The sequence below is a fragment of the Scyliorhinus torazame genome, chromosome 8, assembly GCF_047496885.1.
Source record: "Scyliorhinus torazame isolate Kashiwa2021f chromosome 8, sScyTor2.1, whole genome shotgun sequence".
Lineage (NCBI taxonomy): Eukaryota > Metazoa > Chordata > Chondrichthyes > Carcharhiniformes > Scyliorhinidae > Scyliorhinus > Scyliorhinus torazame.
This window is the reverse complement of record NC_092714.1, coordinates 210,557,292-210,578,980: the sequence shown is the minus strand read 5'-3', so window position 1 is coordinate 210,578,980 and position 21,689 is coordinate 210,557,292. Positions and strand designations below refer to the sequence as shown.

The window sequence follows — 21,689 nt, the reverse complement described above, 5'->3', positions numbered from 1 at the left end:
CATCGGAGGCCCCCCCCCCGGGCCAGACCCCCCCTCCCCAACCCACAGGCCGCCCCCCCGACCCTTCCACGCTGAGGTCCCGCCGGCTGAGAGCAGGTGTGGACGGCGCCGGCGGGACTCGGCGTTTTCACGACGTCCGCTCGGCCCATCCCGGGCCGGGAATCGGCGGGGGAACCCATAGAGCGGCCCCCGACCGGCGCCGCGCTAACCACGCCGGTGCCAATGGCGCCGATTCTCTGCTCTGCGGAGACTCGCATGCCGGCGTCGGGATGGTGTAGTGCAATTCGCGCCAGTCGCGGGGATTCTCCGGCCTGGCCCTGGACTGAGAGAATCCCACCCTGTGTTCCAGATCATCGAGAGAAATCACTGTATAAAAATATTAGCATTGTGCTCTCTCTAGTAGAGGAACTAAAGAAATTGGGATTGGTTTTTGTGCAGCAGAGAAGGTTAAATGGATTTAATGGGTGTGCTCAAAATTGAGCGTTTCTTTACAGCAGTAACCAGAGGACACAGATTTAAGATAATTGGCAGAAGAACCAGCGGGGAGTTGAGGAGAATTTTTCTACACAATGAGTTGTTGTGATCTGGAATAGACTGTCTGAAAGTGTAGTGGAAGCAAATTTCATAATAACCTTCAGAAGTTATTTAGATTTTAGAAAGAAAAGCTTTGCAAGGCTATGGTGAAAGTGTGAAGGAGCACTAAAGGCTAATTGGATTGATCTTTCAAAGAACTGACACAGGAATAATGGATCAAATAGCCTCCGTCTGCGCAATAAGATTTTGAGTCGGAACTTCTGGTTGCGGCGATGCGGAGCTAAGCCGCACATTTCGGCAGCTCCCGCTATAACGGACTTTTGGGCTCTCCAGAGGAGCCCCAACGGAATTTTTTTGATTTAATCCCGTGTGGGAAGGTGAAGAAAGATCCCCGCTTACGTTGTATGGCGGAAATTAGCGGTGGAGCGTCGGAGAAAGAGCAAAAACGAGGGGGAAAAAACAAGATGGCGGAGGGCGGAGATCGAGCAGACTGGGGGCCGGACCAGCAGGAGTTCCCTAAGCGCTGTGTGGAGGAGCTTAAAAAGGAGGTGCTGGCACCAATGCTGTTGGTGATCGAGGGGCTGAAGGAGACCCAGAAGGCCCAGGCGGTGGAGCTTCGCGAGGTGAGGGATAAAACGAATGAGAACGAGGATGAGATCCTGGGCCTGGCGGTAAAGATGGAGGCGCACGAGGCGGTGCACAGGAGGTGGGCCGAGAGACTCGAGGTCCTGGAAAACAGGTCGAGGAGGAAGAATCTCCAGATTCTGGGTCTCCCCGAAGGAGTGGAGGGAGCTGATGCCGGGACGTATGTGAGGACGATGCTCCATTCGCTGATGGGTGAGGAGGCCTCTCCGAGCCTCCTAGAGCTGGAAGGGGCTCACCGGGTCCTGGCGAGGAGACCCAAGGCTGATGAGCCGCCAAGGGCGATAGTGGCAAGGTTCCATCGCTTCGCGGAAAAAGAAAGTGTTCTGAGATGGGCCAAGAAGGTGCAGAGCAGTAGATGGGAGAATGCGGTGATCCGAGTCTACCAGGATTGGAGCTTGGAGGAAGCAAGGAGGAGAGATGGCTTCAACCGGGCCAAGGCGGTGCTGCACAAAAAAATAGTCAGGTTCGGCATGCTGCAGCCTGCGCGACTGTGGGTCACTTATCAGGACCGACACCATTATTTTGAAACGGCAGAAGAGGCTTGGACCTTTATCCAAATGGAAAAATTGGACTCGAACTGAGGGGCTGTGGTTGGGGGGGGGGGGGGGGGGGGGGGGGGGGGAGATGGAGGAAGGTAAGGAGAAAGAGAGACTCCCACACGGTAAAGATCAACGGGAAGGCGGGGGAAGCCAGGGTCAGCAGAAGTCAGCTGACTCACGGAAGTAATATGGAGGGAGCAAAAATGCTAGATGCGGATCTATCGGGGAGGTGGGGGGGAGGGAAGGGGGGGGAGAGGGGGGGACATTAGGGTTGCTGCTGCACTGTCCGAGGGGGAACTGAACATGGAAGAGATGGTCGGGGCGGGGGTTCCCTGTCTGGGGGACTGGAGGGTGCGGGAGGCACGGGCACGGGACTGGCCTAAGTTAGGAGATGGCTAGTCGGCGGGGGGGGGGGGGGGGGGGCAATCCGGCTGATCACATGGAATGTGAGAGGCCTAAATGGGCCGGTTAAGAGGGCCCGAGTGTTTGCGCACCTAAAGGGACTGAAGGCAGACGTGGCCATGCTTCAGGAGACACATCTGAAGGTGGCAGATCAGGTCAGGTTAAGGAAGGAATGGGTAGGACAGGTGTTCCATTCCAGGATGCGAAGAATAGAGGGGTGGCAATATTGGTGGGGAAGTGGGTGTCGTTTGAGGCCAAGAACATAGTAGCGGACAATGGAGGCCGATACGTGATAGTGAGCGGTAGGTTGCAGGGGACGGAGGTGGTACTGGTGAATGTATATGCCCCAACTGGGACGATGCTGGATTCATGAAACGGATGTTGGGGCGTATTCCAGACCTGGAGGTAGGGATCTTGATAATGGGTGGGGATTTTAACACGGTGCTGGACCCAGCATTAGATCGTTCCAGATCTAGGAAGGGGAAGAGGCCGGCTGCGGCCAAGGTGCTTAGGGGGTTTATGGATCAGATGGGGGGAGTAGATCCGTGGAGATTTGCCAGGCCTTTGGCCAGATAATTCTTTTTTTCTCCCACGTGCATAAGGCCTACTCCCGGATAGATTTTTTTGTTCTGGGCAGGGCATTGATCCCGAAAGTGGAGGGAACGGAGTATTCGGCCATAGCCATTTCAGACCATGCCCCGCATTGGGTGGAGCTAGAGCTGGGGGAGGAGAGGGACCAACGCCCGTTGTGGCGGTTGGATGTGGGACTGCTGGCAGATGAGGAAGTGTGTGGGAAGGTGCGGGGGTGCATCGAAAGGTATCTGGAGGCCAACGACAACAGGGAGGTGCAGGTGGGAGTAGTATGGGAGGCGCTGAAGGCGGTGGTCAGGGGAGAGTTAATCTCCATCAGGGCTCATAGGGTGAAGAGAGAGGGCAGGGAAAGGGAGAGGTTAGTGGGGGAGATTTTAAGGGTGGACAGGAGATATGCAGAGGCTCCTGATGAGGGACTACTCAGGGAGAGACGAAGTCTCCAGACGGAGTTTGACCTGTTGACCACAGGGAAGGCAGAGGCACAGTGGAGGAAGGCACAGGCGGCGATATATGAATATGGGGGGAAGGCGAGTCGGATGCTGGCACATCAGCTCCGTATGAGGATGGCAGCGAGGGAAATAGGTGGAATCAAGGATGGCAGGGGAACTACGGTGCGGAGTGCGGTGAAAGTGAATGAGGCATTCAAGGCCTTTTACGAGGAGCTGTATAGGTCCCAGCCCCCAGGGTGAAAAGAGGGGATGCGACGATTCTTGGACCAACTGAGGATCCCGAGGGTGGAGGAGCAGGAGGTGGCTGGTTTGGGGGCGCCAATTGGGGTGGTGGGGCTGGTTAAAGGACTGGGGAGCATGCAGGCAGGGAAGGCCCCGGGGCTGGATGGGTTCCCGGTGGAGTTTTATAGGAAGTTTGTAGACCTGTTAGCCCCGTTGCTGATATGGACCTTCAATGAAGCAAGGGAGGGGGGACCCTGCCCCCGACAATATCGGAGGTGACGATCTCCTTGATCTTGAAGCGGGATAAGGACCCACTGCAATGTGGGTCGTATAGACCGATATCGCTCCTCAACGTAGTTGCTGGCAAAAATGTTGGCTACGAGGATTGAGGACTGTGTCCCGGGGATGATTCACGAGGACCAGACGGGATTCGTAAAGGGTAGGCAGCTAAATACCAATGTGCAAAGGCTCCTAAATGTGATAATGATGCCATCGGTGGAGGGAGAGGCGGAGATAGTGGCAGCCATGGACGCTGAGAAGGCCTTTGACCGAGTCAAGTGGGAGTATCTCTGGGAAGTGTTGAGGAGGTTTGGGTTCGGGGGAGGGTTTATTAGTTGGGTCAAGCTCCTGTATAGAGCCCCGGTGGCGAGTGTGGTCACAAACCGGCGGAGGTTGGAGTATTTCCGGCTGTATCGAAGGACAAGGCAGGGGTACCCGCTGTCCCCTCTGCTGTATGCATTGGCAATTGAACCTTTGGCCATGGCGTTAAGGGAGTCGGGGAAATGGAAGGGGGTGGTCCGAGGGGGAGAGGAATATCAGTGTCACTGTACGCAGACGACTTGTTGCTGTATGTGGCGGATCCAGTGGAGGGGATGGTTGAGGTCATGCAGATCCTAAGGGAATTTGGAGACTTTTCGGGCTATAAGCTCAACGTGGGAAAGAGTGAGCTCTTTGTGGTGCATCCGGGGGATCAGGGAAGAGGGATAGACGACCTACCGATGAGGAGGGCGGAAAGGAGCTTTCGATACTTGGGGATTCAGGTAGCTAGGAGCTGGGGGGCACTGCACAAACTTAATTTGACGTGGCTGGTGGAATAGATGGAGGAGGATTTTAAAAGGTGGGACATGTTGCCACTCTCGCTGGCGGGCAGGGTAGTCGATAAAAATGGTGGTCCTCCCAAGGTTTCTTTTTGTGTTCCAGTGCCTTCCAATCGTGATCACCAAGGCCTTTTATAAGAGGATAGGCAGGAGCATTGTGAGTTTTGTGTGAGTGAGCAAGACCCCGAAGGTAAGGAGGGGGTTCCTGGAGCGTAGCAGGGATAGAGGAGGGCTGGCGTTGCCGAATTTGGGTGGCTACTACTGGGCAGCCAACGTGGCGATGATCCGTAAGTGGGGGATGGAGGGAGAGGGGGCGGCGTGGAAGAGGTTGGAGATGGCGTCCTGCAAAGGAACGAGGCTGGGGGCGCTGGTGACGGCACCGCTGCCGCTCTCACCGACAAGGTACACCACGAGCCCGGTGGTGGCGGCAACGCTAAAGATCTGGGGGCAGTGGAGACGACACAGGGGAGCATTGGGAGCCTCGGTGTGGTCCCCGATTAGGGATAACCATCGGTTTGTCCCAGGAAGGATGGACTGGGGGTTTCAGAGCTGGCATCGGGCAGCGATTAGAAGAATGGGGGACCTGTTCATCGATGGGACGTTTGCGAGCTTAAGGGTGATGGAGGAGAAATTTGGACTACCCCCGGGAAATGCCTTCAGGTACATGCAAGTGAGGGCGTTTGTGAGGCGGCAGGTGAGGGAATTCCCGCTGCACCCGGCACAGGGGATTCAAGACAGGGTGATTTTGGGCATATGGGCCGGGGAGGGCAAGGTGTCGGCGATATACCAGGAGATGAAAGAAGAGGGGGAGGCTTTGGTGGAGGAGCTGAAAGGTAAATGGGAAGAGGAGCTGGGGGAGGAGATTGAGGAGGGGCTGTGGGCTGATGCCCTAAGTAGGGTTAATTCCTCTTCCTCATGTGCCAGGCTTAGCCTGATACAGTTTAAGGTAGTGCACAGAATGCATATGACGGGGGCGAGGCTGAGTAGGTTCTTTGGGGTGGAGGACAGGTGTGGGAGGTGCTCAGGAAGTCTGGCGAACCATGTCCATATGTTTTGGTCATGCCCGGCACTGGAGGGGTTCTGGAGGGGAGTTGTGGGAATAGTATCTAAGGTGGTGAAAGTCCGGGTCAAGCCAAGCTGGGGGCTCGCACTATTTGGAGTAGTGGACGAGCCGGGAGTGCAGGAGGCGAAAGAGGCCGGCATTCTGGCCTTTGCGTCCCTAGTAGCCTGGCGAAGGATCTTGTTAATGTGGAAAGAGGCAAAGCCCCCCAGCGTGGAGGCCTGGATAAATGATATGGCAGGGTTTATCAAGTTGGAGAGGATAAAGTTTGCCTTGAGAGGGTCTGCGCAGGGGTTCTACAGGCGGTGGCAACCGTTCCTAGACTATCTCGTGGAGCGTTAGATAAAGGTCGGACAGCAGCAACAGCAACCCGGGGGGGGGGGGGTTTCTGGGGGGCATTTGAGCAAGAAAACACATGAATGATACGGAAAACTGACATGTACGGGAAGAATCCAATGTACAAAGTTCTGTATCATATTGACTTGTCATGTTCATGTCTTGCTATGCGAGCTTTCTTTCTTTTTTTTTTGTTACGGGGGGGGGGGGGGGGGGGGGAGGTTTGTTTGTATGGTTGAAAATAATTTTGTTAAAAAACTCTTAATAAACATATTTTATTTTTTTTTAAATAAGATTTTGAGTCTATGATCTAACGATCCCCATAATATCCCTGTGGAATATTTGTAAAGCATAGCACACTGCACATAGAGACAAGAAACTTCCAAGAGTTATCTTTCCACTTTCTGCAACTGCCTAACCATTCTAGCTCTCAAAAATTGGAAGGTATATTTAGCCTTTCTATGCTCCCTCATCTCCTGTATATATTGAACACCATTCCAACATTGCATTCAACATTGCACCTCTCTTTTACCATCCATTCGGTGAAGTAGAAATAGCCTGAACCTACAACTAGTAACTATTCAACCGTGATGTATATCTCACTCTATAAGTTCTTCGATTGAGGTTATCTAAGAGTAATGTTTTTCTAACGTACAATAACGTCTGTTTTTTTTGTTCTAATGAATAAGACTTTATTTGGGAAGAGTGGTGGATGAAGATAGAAAAAATATTTAGGCAGCAGCAGAATACAGACATTATATTATACCCACAGGTAAACATTTAGCCAATAAGTATTTGCAAGTATAAAATTTTAACAAAAGCATTAAAATAGTGTTTTATACATATTGCTATACATATTGCATTGGAGGAAGTACAGCAAGGGTTCACTGCATTGGTCCCTGAGATAAGAGGATGGTCTTCTGATGAGAGGCTAAGTAAATTGGGTTTATATTCTCTGGAGTTTAGAATGATAAGAAGTGATCTGATTGAAACATTCAAGACTATGAAGGGGGTCAACAGAGTAGATACTCAGATGTTGATTTTCCTTCCTGGGCAATCTACCAACAAAGAGAGGACAGTTTCAGGATAGAGGGTTGATCATTTAGGAGAGAGGAGGTGTGATACTTCTTCACTCAAAGGGTTATGATTCATTGGAATTCTCTACCCCACAGGGTTGTGGATGTGGCATTATTGAATAAGGCTGAGATCGACAAGCATTTGATCTTAGGGGATCAAGGAATCCGGAGAGTGGGTGGGATGTGGACTTGAAGTCCAAGATCAACAATGAATGACAGGCCAATCTTGACAGGGTGTATCATCTTCTCTTGCTCTTTTTCCTTCTGTTCTTATGATAATTGTTCCTGGAAATCTCTATCCATTGAAAACTGCTAAATGTAATTATTTGTTGACATATTAAATAGCTTTTTTTAGTTGCACTCTGAACATGGGTGATGCTGGATTTATTGGCCATCTCTAGTTTCCTCGAGAAGGTCGTTTTTCACCCCCTTGTAATGATTTGTTTCACACCACATGGTTTGCAAGGCCACTTCAGAAGGGATTCATGCTATGGTTGTAAAAGGAGTATTTTTACCTTGTGGGAAAAATTTTTGCACAAGCTCAGTACTATGAGCAGCCTAGTCAGAAAGTTCTGTTCTGAAATGATCACATAAACCTCTGAAAAAAGTTAGGACTGAAGTAGCGACTCAATCTCCAGAGGCAAGAAGTCAATAATGTAGCACTTGGCCTTTAAACCATGGTAGGTTTAACTTTAATAATCTGTGAACTTCATTGGAAAGGTCATGCTTTAACATGCTGCCATGGTTTCCATGGTAATTGTGTGACAGAACAGGCTGTTCCTGGATATTACGGAACATCAGCCCAGCAAAACATTTCAATGTGTCACAGTGCAATGTTTTTAAACAGGGTAGTAAAAAATATCACAGATTTTAGATTTATGATGTGGCCAATAGGACAAAGGTTACATGGTTTGATGTAAAAAAAATGCATATTGTACTTAACAACTGCAGTTTGTGACTGCTTTCCAAGTGCTTGTACAACAAAAGTTTCATTCCTTTCCCATATTTCAAAAATCTGCACTTAATTCAATGAACTCGAGTGACTTTACAATTTATGAAGTTAAACCTTTTGCCCTCAATACATTATATTTCACTGAAAAACTCATGTGAAGCAGCAGTTAGGAGAATGCCAGATGAGTTATCCAAGACAACTGCTTTGATTATCCATCTGAAGCCACTTGAATTGCACCCTTTTAATTAGAAAAAAAAACAAACAATGATTTTTATTTTTTGTGAGTGCAAATTCTTACCCTGCTGATGCGAAACTCCAGTTTCCTGATGTATCTCTCAGTGGTCCTAATTTGCTGGAAAAAGGATCATATTGATGAGTGACCAAAATAAGCAATTAATGCTGATTCTATATCTATACAAATAGTCTCCTAATTTTGTTACAGTGCTGCCCTCAGAAAACAGTTCTGTCCTCAAAAATCACCACTTTAGTATTTAAACTGCTTGCCAGCTGCTTCTTGCCTTTTTCTATCCGTTATTTGCTATGTGTTTGTGATAGCGTGGCCCCTTTAAGGGGTGCTCCTTTGCAGGCCAAGAGACCCGCCCGGAGCCCATGGGGATGGAGAGCGCCAACCTCAGCTTATTGGGTGTCTAAGCAAGGACCTGGCTGTTGGGGTATCATCAGAGTAAGCTTGGGAATCAAGGAAAGTAGGCTAGTATTGGAGTTGTACTGTTCTGCATATGAAGTTCTTCTTTGTTAATAAATCACCGCTGCGATTTAACAGTGCCTCTTCGCTTCGCCTTGCACTGCAACATTGACGATGGGGATAAATCAATCCAGTTGAAGGAAAGTCATCAAAAATTTGGAGGTGGGGAAGAGTGGCCTCTCAGAGTCCTAAAAAGGGAAAAGATCGGCAGCAGTCGAATAGCTGTGCCACTATTCAGAAAAATTGATCCGTTTGATCCAGAGATTGAAAGTTGGGGCCAATATGTCAAAAGGTTTTGATGCCAATGAAATAACGGCAGAAGATAATGTTACGACACTCTGGGCTAGGGCAAGGTCAATTCCAGCCCCGTTGACCTGGAGTCGCAACGCAATTGAATTAACCAATAATTCTTTGAAAAATGCCTGAAGTCTTTAGCCCTTGGCTGCCCAATAATTACAGTAACTCGGTTTGTAAGTTTAAACACAGTTACTTTTTAGTTATAACAAGAACTATAATGAAATGTGCAGCAAATGGAACTGGTTAACTATCAACTAATTCCTAACTCCCCACTTTAATTTGCCCCACCCTCTATATATACACACACACACACACACACACACAACAGACAAACTCAGAGGGACGAAGAGGATGTAAAAATAATAATGAAAGGGATGAAAGTCTTTGTTTCAGATGGTTGTTCTTGCACACTGTCCTTCAAACCAGTCTTTCAGGTCGAGATTTCTGCTTTCCAGTCTATAATGGCTTTCAATGCAGATGCATTCATGTCTCTGCAGTTTCAGAAATACAGCAGCTCACAGTATTTCTGGAGAAAACATGAGGGAGAGAGAGCAGGTCCTATTCTCTGTATGCCCTGCTTTCCTTAGGTCTCTGGAAATCATTCCACTCAGGCAGGATCCAATCTGGCCTTTAGGCCAGGTCATTGGCCACCAGCCAACCAATCAACGTGAGTCCCACCCCATCTCTCTGGTGCTGAAAAGTCTCCGTTTTTCTGTCCAAAGCTAGCAGAATGTTCTCTGTTATAACTTTCAAATTCCTCATAGTCTCTGCTGCTTTATTTATAACGATACATATCCATTAAGCACCATGGATTAAAGGTAATAATGGCAAAAATAAAGAATGGGGAAATAAGGGAATCAACAGGAAGGACGCTTACAATAAACAGAAAGTTATATTACTGACAGTTTGCGGCCCACAAACATATAACCTCGTGCAAAGCCTAACATCTCCGGAGGCACCAGACTCTAAGTCCTTTGATCGGTTGGTGCAACTAGTGAGGGACCATTACAATCCCCAACCTTCCATTATTATGTAGCACATAAATATTTCATACAGCTATTAGAGATCCTGGAGAAATGGTATTCACTTTTGTAACTAGGCTTCAACAGATGTCAGAACATTATGAATCTGCTACTTCTCTTAAGCGACATATTGCATGACTGGTTGGACTGTGGGATCAACAACTTAAATATTCAGAAGAAGGTGCTGGCAGAAACCAAGATATCCTTGGACAAAGTGATGTAATTGGATGGAGTGACTGAAGGCGCTGAACAAAGCGCTTTTGACCTACACGGCGTGCAAAGTGAGGTGAACCAGTTATGGTGGGGAGCGACGGCCGTTCAAAGTTCCAAGAGCGAGGGAGCAGTGGAGCTGGAGAAGAGGAGAAATGACTGGCAGTCACAAGAATGTGAGGCTTGTTATCGTTGTGGGGAGAGTATTCCCAAGACAGATGCAAGGGTAAGGAATTCATCTGTTTCAGATGCCAGTTGCAGAGTCAGACAGACTTACCCAATTTACCAGAAAAAAATGTTGATGACTCCAGAGAACAAGCTTGAAGACTCTGAAGCAAAGTCCGAAGTCTATAAGCTCACATGGTGAGATTTAATAAAACACCCCCGTTTGAGATTATCCTTGTTGTCAATGGCCATCCGCTTACGGTGGAATTGGATAGAGGGGCGGCTGCCATAGTAGTGGGTGAACAAAAGTTTAGGTATTTGAAGGGGAGGACTGCAACTGTAAATCTCAGCAGTACATCAGCCACCTTAGCCACCTATACTGGCGAGGCACTGAAGATGTTGGGGATGGCATCAATACCAGTGTTGTACCAACACCAGTAATCCCAGCTGCCATTAATCGTAGTGACAAGACAAAGGCCAAGCTTCATTGGGTAGGATTGGCTGAAGAAAATTAAGTTACATTTTCTAGAAATATTCAGTATCATGGATGGGGTTTTCCAGGAAGAGAGTAGCGGTGCAGAAAAGGCGTGAAAGTGAACAGCTACGTAGAGCCACAAGCAACGGCAACATTTTTTCACATCAGACCACTGCTGATCGTCCCATTGTTGAACCTGGGCCGCACAGTTCGAATCTGCGGTGATTACACAATGACCAAAAACAGGGCTGCTCATGTTGATAAATATCCAATTCCCAGGATAGAAGACTTTTACACCAAGTTGGCAATGGGCCTCAAGTACATCAATTTGGATTTAAGCCATGTGTTCCAGCAGCTTGAGCTGGGCAATGAGTCAACAACTTTCATCACTATAAACACCCACAAAGGCTTGTTCGAATATACGAGTTGCCCTTCAATATTTCATCTGCTTGCGCTATATTTCAGTGCACAATGGAGAGCCTTCTGCAGGAATTCCAAAGGGCGTTATGTATTTGGACGGTGTCCTGGTGATGGGAGCAACACCCGAGGAACACAGAGCCAATTTGGAAAAAGTCCTCAAGAGATTTAAAGAGGCCAGTATTCGGCTAAAACGAGACAAGTGTATGTTTCAGGCTGATGAGGTCCCGTAATTAGGTTTCAGAGTTGATGTGAAGGGATCACATCCACTCAAAGAAACGATAAAGACATAAAAGGGGTATCTGAACCAAAGAATACATCGGAATTTAAGTCTCTTTTAGGGATGGTCAATCATTACGGCTGCTTTTTTACCCAAACTGACTACCATTGTGGCACCCCTGCATCAAATGCTGAAGAAGCACCAACATTGGAAATGGGAAGATTCCCAGAGGAAATCTTTCAACCAGGTCAAACAGGCCCTGCAGTCGTCGGCCTTACTGGTCCATTTTAACCCAGACAAATCCATAATAGTCATGTGTGTTGCATCACCTTATGGCATCGGTGCGGTATTCGCATAAGATGGAAGATGGTCTGGAAAGGCCCGTCACTTTCACGTCCAGAACATTGTCAGGTGCGAAAAGGAAATATTCCCTGATAGACAAAGGAGGTCTGCCGATCATTTATGCCGTAAATAAATTTCATCAATATGTTTGTGGCTGGCACTTCACCATCGTCTTGGACCATAAACAATTACTTGGCATTTTTCATGATCCGATCCTGCCAATAACATCAGCCAGAGTGCAAAGATGGGCATTACTGTTTGCCATGTAATCAGCATAGACAGGGTACCCAGATATCAAATGCAGATGCTTTGAGCAGTCTTCCACTGCCACAGATGATATCTGAGCCTCTCACTCCACAGGAGAGCATCCTGGCTATGAATTTTCTTGGCATCAAACTATTTCAGCCGTTCATATAAGACTTGAACTAATGGAGACCTTGTGTTGTCTTTTTTTCAAATTCCAATTAATGGACAATTTAGCATAGCCTATCCACCTACTCTTCTTTGGGTTGTGGGGGTGAGACCCATGCAGACACAGGGGGAATGTGCAAACTCCACACAGACAATGACCCAGGGTCGGGATCAAACTCGGGTCCTTGGGGGCGTGAGGTAGCAGTGCTAACCACAGCACCACTGTGCCACCTTAGACCTTGCATTATCAAGGGGTTAAAGGATGTTTCTCACTGGTTGGCAGTTTGCAAAGTCAGAACAAATCAGGTCCTATATGCAACAAAGGGATGAAATCACTTGTGAGGACGGGATTCTCCTATGGATTGCAGAGTGACGGTCCCACACTCGGGGCAGCAGCCTCTTCTCCAAGTATTACACAGTGGTCATCCTGGTCAGTCCAAGGTGAAGACGCTGGCCAGGAGTTACGTTTGGTGGCCAGAGGCTGACAAGGAGAATGAAAATATGGTCAACCATTGTGAATAATGTCAAACTCAGCAGACCTTTCCACCTGCGACAAAGTTGCACCCTTGGAAGTGGCCAAGGCAACCATGGACAAGACTCCACATCGGCTTTGAGACCTTTGTTGGGTGTAATGTTTTTAATTATGGTAGACGCTCACTCAAAGTGGCTGGATGTCCAGCTTATGCATTTGGTGACTGCGGCAGACACCATTAACAAGCTGGGACCAAATATTTGCCTTCACAGCCAAGGAGTTTCAACTCTTCAACCGTGTCTGCGTGGGTTTCCTCCGGGTGCTCTGGTTTCCTCCCACAGTCCAAAGATGTGCAGGTTAGGTGGATTGGTCATGCTCAATTGCCCTTAGTGTCCAAAAAGGTTAGATGGGGTTACTGTGTTACGGGGATAGGGTGGAGGAGTGGGCTTAGGTAGGGTGCCCTCGTGCAGCATGGTGGCACAGTGGGTTAGCCCTGCTGCCTCATGGCTCCGAGGTCCCAGGTTCAATCCCGGCTCTGGGTCACTGTTCGTGTGGAGTTTACACATTGTCCCCGTGTTTGCATGGGTTTCTCCCCCACAACCCAAATATGTGTCGGTTTAGGTGGTTGGCCACGCCAAATTGACCCTTAATTGGGAAAAAAAAATGAATTGGGCACTCTAAAAAAATTTTAAAAGGTAGGGTGCCCTTTCCAAGGGCCGGTGCAGACTTCATGGGCCGAATGGCCTCCTTCTGCACTGTAAATTCTATGATTCTATGATTTAAATGTGCTCGCTGAAAGAGTGGTCCAAACTTTTAAAGCGTCAATGAAAACACAGTACAACCAGCCACTGCTGTTTCATTTAGTGGACTTCTTGTTCTCGTAAAATCCAACCCCACATAACATCACTGGGGTTAACCCAGCTAAGTTGTCAATGGGCAAGCGACTCAGGACACAGTTTGACCTTGCTTTTCCAAATTTTTCGGGGAGAGTGGAGGCTAAACAAGCCGTATGTCATAGACCTACAGGGCCGTGAAGCGAGAAAACATGTAGATTCTTTGAGAAGGTAGGAACTGTGATCCCTGCAACTGGATGCATGGACCCAGTCCAGGTTACCCGTGTACCACTTGCTGGTGTTTGAACCAAAATCTTCTCAAGGGGATCGCGAGGGCCACAGAAGGAGTTGAACAGGTTGTCAGTACTGCTCCTTCTTCAGAATCTACCAATTTGCCTGCCCCTGCTGTGGACTCAACTGCCTCAAGTTTGCAAGTTGAGACGCTCAGCGTGATTTAGAACCTCACCTAATAGACTTATCTTATGAACTTTGCTTTGAGCTCCTTTACTGTAACCTTCTTTGACTGTATATAATTGTAAACAAATGTTTTTCTGTTTTTGTATTTCAGGGATTTGTAAGGGAACTAAAAGGAGGAGGTATGTGATAGCGTGGCCCCTTTAAGAAGCAATCCTTTGCGGGTCACGTGACCAACCCAGAACCTATGGGAGCAGAGCATGCAAACCTCAGCCTATCGGGTGTCTAGGTGTGGAGCTTGCTGTTGGGGTTTGGCCAGAGTAAGCTTGGGAGTCGAGGCTAGGCCTGTGGTGGAGTTGTGCCGTTCTGTGTATAAATTTTTTCTTAGTTTAATAAATCACCATTGTAATTTAACACTGCCTCGTCGCTTTGCCTCACACTACAACAGTGTTCATAAAACAAACTCCATGGAGTTTAAAATTAATGGTGAGGGAGTCAACTTGTCCGCCGGCCCACTGACATCTGGTCGCTTAATGTAATTTCCAGGCAGGCTTCGAAATTGGGAAGCAACTCACCCACCATTTATGGGCAGGAAGCTATTACATAAATAAATCCCTTTGATCCTGGGATAGCCCAACACTGTCCCATTAATTCCCCGATTGGCACTTAATAAAGCGGGCCCTCCCAAAAAGAGGCACGCAGGGCTCTCGCTGGCTCTCCAGCTGGCAGGTGAGACCCCTGTTGCCTCCATTAAATACCGCCTTCAGCTTCTAGAGGCAAAAAGTTAATATTGTAGCATTTTGCCTCCGCAGAATGATAGATTTGACTTTAATCATATGAAAACTCCATTGTAAAAGGTCATTCTCAAGCAGAGACTTACCCTGGTTTCCATTGTGACGAACAGGGTGTCCAATTTGCTATTTGCAGGCAGTGAACAATTAACGGTGCTCAAAAAGGGCCTGAAATATTTTTGGGTGGGGTGGGATTTTTGTTGGGCCAGGAGATATTGCACTGTTCCTGCTGGCTCCACCAAAGTACTGCGGCCTGCTGCAACTTTGGACGGAACTGTGTCGATTGCCTATCCATTTGGCATTTGCAGCTTGACAGCAGTCTTTCGCATGAAACCAGAATCTGAGAATCTTGACACCAGTTTCAGGCAGATTATGCAGCTGTGTCCCCGATTCGGGGGGGTAGTCAAAATTCCTTCCCATTTATATTAAATGCATGCTTACCTTATCTAGGTCATACAAAAAAGCCTGGAATATAAGGAATATGAGAATTAGTATTCTGTCTTTTCTTCCGAAGTGCTACAGAAGTAAGTCACAAGCACAATGAACTAGAGAAACGTTTTACAATAATTTCTCACACCCTTCCCATAATGTGATCTAATTGAGGAAACGTGCAACCAATACATTCAGATGATTTGGTACTACAGTTGCTAAGCCAAGGCTTAATAACATCATCTAAACATCAGTATTGAGCATTTAGATGACCTAATAATTGGAAGGCTATCCCAAAGTACTTCACAGAGTTGAGGAACATATATGCTTTCAAATAAGGAAACTTAATCAAAACTCCATTTAAATTGGATGCTAGTGGAGGAGAGGACAGGGATTAAAGGAGTTAATTCCAGAAAGTGGAATCTGAAGGAATGACTGCCAATGGTGGCATGAAAGGAGGGTGAAATGGAAAAATGAATGCAATGCCTGAGGAACATAGGGCTAGATTTTACAGGGTGTCAAGGTGCCTGACCTCAATTTTTACGGCATTTTAATGAAGGAAGCAACATTAATTGCTTTAATATGAGACTTCCGCCCCTGTCTTAGTAGAAAGTTAAAGAGCTGTCTGCCAATTGGATAGTTAGCAACTCTGTAGACCCAGCACTGTCAGCCAGGAGCAGTGAGACAATAGGCAGTACCACCACACCGAGGAGCTCAGGTATGTTCAGGTTTGTGGGTCTCAGCAAGGAAGTAAAGAGGGTGGGATCCAGGTCCAAGAGGCCAGGGTAAGGGTTGTACCAGGGATTACTCTAGGGCCAGGAGGGGAGTGGTTACCTCCGATATGCCCAAGGGTCCTGCAAAGGTGATCCAATGCTAGCCTGCACAATTAAAGTTCTTAGCCTCTTGAAAGACATGCCTTGCTCCCTACATCCCCTCTACCCCAACTACCTTCGGTAAAGTAGTAGCCGGGGCAGGATAAGACCCTTAAATGGCTCTTAATTGGCCACTAAAAGGCCTTAATAGGCCCGGGTGGGCAGCTGACTGTCAGAGGCCTCCCCTGCAAAATTTCAGACAAGTTGGAGTTGGGCAGATAGTTGACAGGAAAGCCACCCGCCAGATTTTGTGTGTCTCCCCACTCCAGCCCTCAAACCAGTTGGTGACGAAGCATAAAATTCAGCCGCATAGCGTTATTGAGGAGGTTGCTGTTAGGAAAACCATGAATGGAATTAAAGATGAGGACAAAAATTTAAGACTTGAGGCATTATGAAATCAGGAGATAATGCAGGTCAATGAGGATAGGATGACAGGCGAGCGGGGCTTAGTAGAGAATAAGAATTGAGCAGCAGAATTTTGGATGAGTTCAATTTTATGAAGGATGGAAGATGGTTGGTTGACCAGGACAGCATTCAGTTATTGGGTTGAAAGATTACATAGATCTGGATGTTGGTTTCAATAGCATATGGGCTGAGATAATAGGAGAGTTGGTTAATATTACAGAGAGAAGTAGACTGCTTGGTAATAGAGATGGCATTTGAGTCTGAAAGTGCAACTCGGGGTCAAACAGAACTGCAATGTTGTGAATAGTCTGTTTCTGCCTGAGACAGTGGCTAATGAGGGGGCTAGAGTCAATGGTGAAGGTATGGAGTTTGCGATGGAGCTTGAACATAATGGATGACACTCATAATATTTGTCATCCGTGCGCTGAAGAAAGGTCGATAAAATAAGAAGTGTTTTCTCTATTCACAATACTACAAGCAATTTTGTCACAAGAATAATAATTTTATGGAGACTAACAATCCTTCGGTAGTGTACGGGTTAATGTATTTGCATTAAAATCATTTGTGGCTTATTTTAATACACTTGTTATACTAACTAACTAACTAACTGACACAGGCAGCATGGTAGCACAAGTGAATAGCACTATGGCTTCACAGCGCCAGGATCCCAGGTTTGATTCCCCGCTGGGTCACTGTCTGTGCGGAGTCTGCACGTTCTCCCCGTGTGTGCGTGGGTTTCCTCCGGGTGCTCCGGTTTCCTCCTACAGTCCAAAGACGTGCAGCTTAGGTGGATTGGCCATGATAAATTGCCCTTAGTGACCAACAAGGTTAGGAGGGGTTATTGGGTTACGGGGATAGGGTGGAGGTGATGGCTTTAGTGAGTCGGTGCAGACTTGATGGGCCGAATGGCCTCCTTCTGCACTGTATGTTCGATGTTCTTTGTTATCCTATAAGCAATAACTGTTGAAATATTTTGCAAATAGAATTTATGCTAGTCCATTAAGCTATGAGAACTAATTAATGAAATCGCTGTGATGTTCTTGAACAAAACACAGTAAGTGCTTTACTTTCATTCTAGTTTCTAGAGCAGAAAACAAGGGCATTAATAATATTCTAAACCAAAACATCAATATTGGATTGGATTGGATTGGATTTGTTTATTGTCACGTGTACCGAGGTACAGTGAAAAGTATTTTTCTGCGAGCAGCTCAACAGATCATTCAGTACATGAGAAGAAAAGGGAATAAAAGAAAATACATAATGGGGCAACACAACATATACAATGTAACTACAAAAGCACTGGCATCGGATGAAGCATACAGGGTGTAGTGTTAATGAAATCAGTCCATAAGAGGGTCATTTAGGAGTCTGGTGACAGTGGGGAAGAAGCTGTTTTTTAGTCTGTTCGTGCATGTTCTCAGACTTCTGTATCTCCTGCCCGATGGAAGAAGTTGGAAGAGTGAGTAAGCCGGGTGGGAGGGATCTTTGATTATACTGCCCGCTTTCCCCAGGCAGCGGGAGGTGTAGATGGAGTCAATGGATGGGAGGCAGGTTCGTATGATGGACTGGGCGGTGTTCACGACTCTGAAGTTTCTTGCGGTCCTGGACCGAGCAGTTGCCATACCAGGCTGTGATGCAGCCTGAAAGGATGTTTTCTATGGTGCATCTGTAAAAGTTGGTAAGAGTCAATGTGGACATGCCGAATTTCCTTAGTTTCCTGAGGAAGTATAGTCGCTGTTGTGCTTTCTTGGTGGTAGCGTCGACGTGGGTGGACCAGGACAGATTTTTGGAGATGTGCATCCCTAAGAATTTGAAACTGCTAACCATCTCCACCTCGGCCCCGTTGATGCTGACAGGGGTGTGTACAGTACTTTGCTTCCTGAAGTCAATTACCAACTCTTTAGTTTTGCTGGCATTGAGGGAGAGATTCTTGTCGCTACACCACTCCACTTATTGAAAGTATTGAACTACTTTCGAATCACAAATGGCATAAACCAATGATAAATGATACACTAGAGTTTAAAAAATACAATGGAATGACTTTTATTCTCCAGGTATATGTCACTATCAGCAGCAATCCAAAATATTTGTTTAATGAGACATGAATCACACCAAATTAATTCTATTTTTAAATATTAATGAGGAATGCAAACCTTAAGATTTTGAAATCAGGATCACAACGCTGTAAGTGTGAATGGGCTGGATTTGACGGTTTCTGGCAGGGTGAGGGAGGCGGAATGGGAAGTGCATGGCACATCAAGTGTCTGTTGGCCAATGAGTGGCTGCTCAGAGGGAAGGCCAGTCAATTAGCACTGGGAAAGGTGGCTCCACGCCCAATCTGATGTGTACCTTCAGTGGGAGCAGGGATAGACTGAGAACTGGAAGACTGTCCTGGCCACCCATTTGAAGGCACAATGTTTGCGCGTTTCATGTTTGGTCACAGCACTCTTTGAAGAGGGCAGTATTGAGGGAGAACACTGAGGCAGTGGAGCAGCAACAGGTGACAACGTGTTTTTCCATTCTGTGGACTCTTGTGCCAGCAATGTCTCAATCAGAACTTTTGTCAGAGAGGAAGTAACATCTGAATAATGTGTTCAGATAAAGAGTCATATTCTGCCGTTTAACTCTCCTTGTCTCTCCACAGAGGCTGAAAGATCCCCTGGCTATTTCTAGCACTTTCTGCTTCTAATCCTCGTCACGTCTTGCAGCTGACAGGCCAAATGCTTGGTCTCCTCTAATGTGGCTTCCTCGAATGGATGGGGCCTCCCCTCTCTGGAGCACTAGGTTGTGTACGGCACAGCAGACCACGATGATGAGTGAGACACGAGCCGGAGAATATTACAGAGCTGCCTGCATGGTCCAAGCACTTGGCAGATGCATGGTCTTCATTGAAACACATCTCAGCCTCTGCTCACATATTTCTCAATGGGACCAGGAGTGGGCACACACCTGCATGATGCTTTGATGATGATCACACACAAGTTCGCAAGTTGAACATTGATGGAATTAAACCTTTACAATTGACAAATGCCCATGGCTGGCCCAAAGGAGCGTTGATGATCACATGTGTGAAATCTATCACATCTTGAACTTTGGGAAATCAAGCAGTACACACGAAGCTCCTGGCTGAAGGTAATTCATTCTTTGTCTGTGACTCATTGCACAGGATCCTGTTTTCTCCTATCGCAGACTGGCTGCCGTTGTTGTCTGTCTTATTCTGGCCTGTGCGCAGCAGAAAATCCCTCATCTGCCTGGATCACAGGGCACACCTGTCCCTGGGCAGCTGGCCTTGCCTGCCTCCTTCTCCTCATTTCCTCTTCATTGAAGGAGTTTCCTCCAGAGTGTGCAATCCCAATGGGGCCAGGTATCTTTGGTTCCTCTGTTTGAGTCCTCACCCCTTATGTTAGCTCTCTCTCCAGGCCCCGTTTCCTTTTACTCTCTCTTTATTTGTAATGTCAGCCAATAATACCTAAAAAAACAAAGTTTACCAACAGCCAAATGTGTTACCTTCAGCAGCAGACTCTGCTGCTACATGCAGTCATTGTCCTGTTTGCAGACCTTTTCATCTGCCCTTGTGCTACCTTCTCAAACTTGACGTAAATTCTTCCAAATTATTTTCCCGTGCGACTATTGAGAAGTTAGAATTGGCGATATAAAATTGCACCCAATTGCCTCTTTAACATAATCAATAGCCTGCTAATTGTTTTTGTTTCAAAATGGTGGGCATTCTTCTATTTTGGTACCTGTCTTCTGTATTACTGGAAACTGAGAGGCGGCAAGGTGGTGTAGTGGTTGGCACTGCTGCCTCACGGCGCTGAGGACCCGGGTTCAATCCCGGCCTCGGGTCACTGTCCGTGTGTAGTTTGCCCATTCTCCCTGTGTTTGGGTGGATCTCACCCCCACAACACAAAGATGTGCAGGCTGGGTGGATTGGCCACACTAAATTGCCCCTCAATTGGAAAAAAAAGAATTGGGTACTCTAAATGTCTTTTCCAAAAGGAAATGGATCTGTTTGCCAACCCAATGTCATCATGCTTTAATTTAAATAAGTGCAAGGGTAGTGGTGACCCTCCTGGTTTGTGGCTGTAAAACCCAGCTCAACCTGTTTCATATTTGGTGACTAAGCACCTTCTCAACTTTGCTGCAGTGTTTGTAACTGGTGCACCCTTCACCACTACCATCCTTCCCCATTGTGGGTACCGACACCGATAATGCAATATTGTTAACTGTGGACTTTTAATCACCCTCTGAAGTGGTCTAGCAATCCTCATACTCTAGGCACAATTCCCTCCACTATCCCTGATTGGCCCTGCTCTCACTCTGATCATCCTCTTATTTCTCACATAAGTGTAGAACGCCTTGGGGGTTTTCCCTAATCCTTCCCGCCAGGGCTTTTTCATGACCACTTCTAACACTCCTAAGTCCATTTTGAGTTTCTTCCTGGCTACCTTGTAACCCTCTAGAGCCGTGCCAGATCCTTGCTTCCTCAACCTTACGTAAGCATCCTTCTTCCTCTTGATTAGAAGCTCCACTTCTCTTGTCATCCAAGGCTCCTTCACCTTACCATTCTTTTCTTGTCTCAGTGTGACAAAACTATCCAGCACTCGCAGCAAGTGCCGTTTAAACAACCCCCACATTACTGTTGTGCATTTCCCTGAGAACATATGTTCCCAATTTATGCTTCCCAGCTCCTGTCTAATAGCAGTATAATTTCCCCTCTCCCAATTAGATATCTTCCCATACTGTCTGTTCCTATCCCTCTTGTCATGTGAGAGTACCCTTTAAGAAATGTGTGTTTAAGAGATGTACCTTTAAGAAATGGAGCTGCTCATGTTACTGGAGTGATGTCAGAGTGTGGGTGGAGCTGAGCTCCACTTCTGCTTGTTAGTTTCAGTTTGAGAAGAGTTTGGGTGTATCTGTGTTTTTCAGGGAGCTGCATCTGAAGTCTGCCATCCAAAGACTATCTTAATCATTTGGTGAATTCAGAATTATAAATGCTTTCAGTATTGAATGTAAACCCTGATGTGCTCCTGTTTAGAGGTTTGTTAAGTTTTTGGATGTTAAAAGAACAGCATACATATTACTTAGTGTTCTATTCTTTGGGGGGTGTATTTGATTTACTGGTTGCTAAGATGTTCACTGTTTGTTTTAAAAAGGTTAACTTGAGTTCATAGAATAAACATTGTTTTGTTTTAAAAACCACTTGTCCATTTTCTGCTGTACCATACCTGTAGAGTAAGCCATGTGCTCCCCATACCACAATCTATTAAAAGTTGTGGGTCAGGTGGACTCCATGATACACTTTGGG

At 46.9% G+C, this 21,689-nt stretch overlaps 1 protein-coding gene across 5 annotated transcripts in view; it reads right to left on the bottom strand.

The window, feature by feature from the left end:
• Nucleotides 1-21,689, bottom strand: part of ripor3 (RIPOR family member 3) — a 412,703-nt gene that overhangs the window by 187,607 nt on the left and 203,407 nt on the right. For all 5 annotated transcript variants that reach the window (XM_072514737.1, XM_072514735.1, XM_072514736.1 and 2 more), the window contains exons 5-6: nt 15,117-15,140; nt 8,202-8,255 (exon numbers count right to left, since the gene is read on the bottom strand). In XM_072514737.1, the coding sequence (XP_072370838.1) occupies nt 8,202-8,255; nt 15,117-15,140 (78 nt within the window). The remainder of the gene's footprint in view (nt 1-8,201; nt 8,256-15,116; nt 15,141-21,689) is intronic.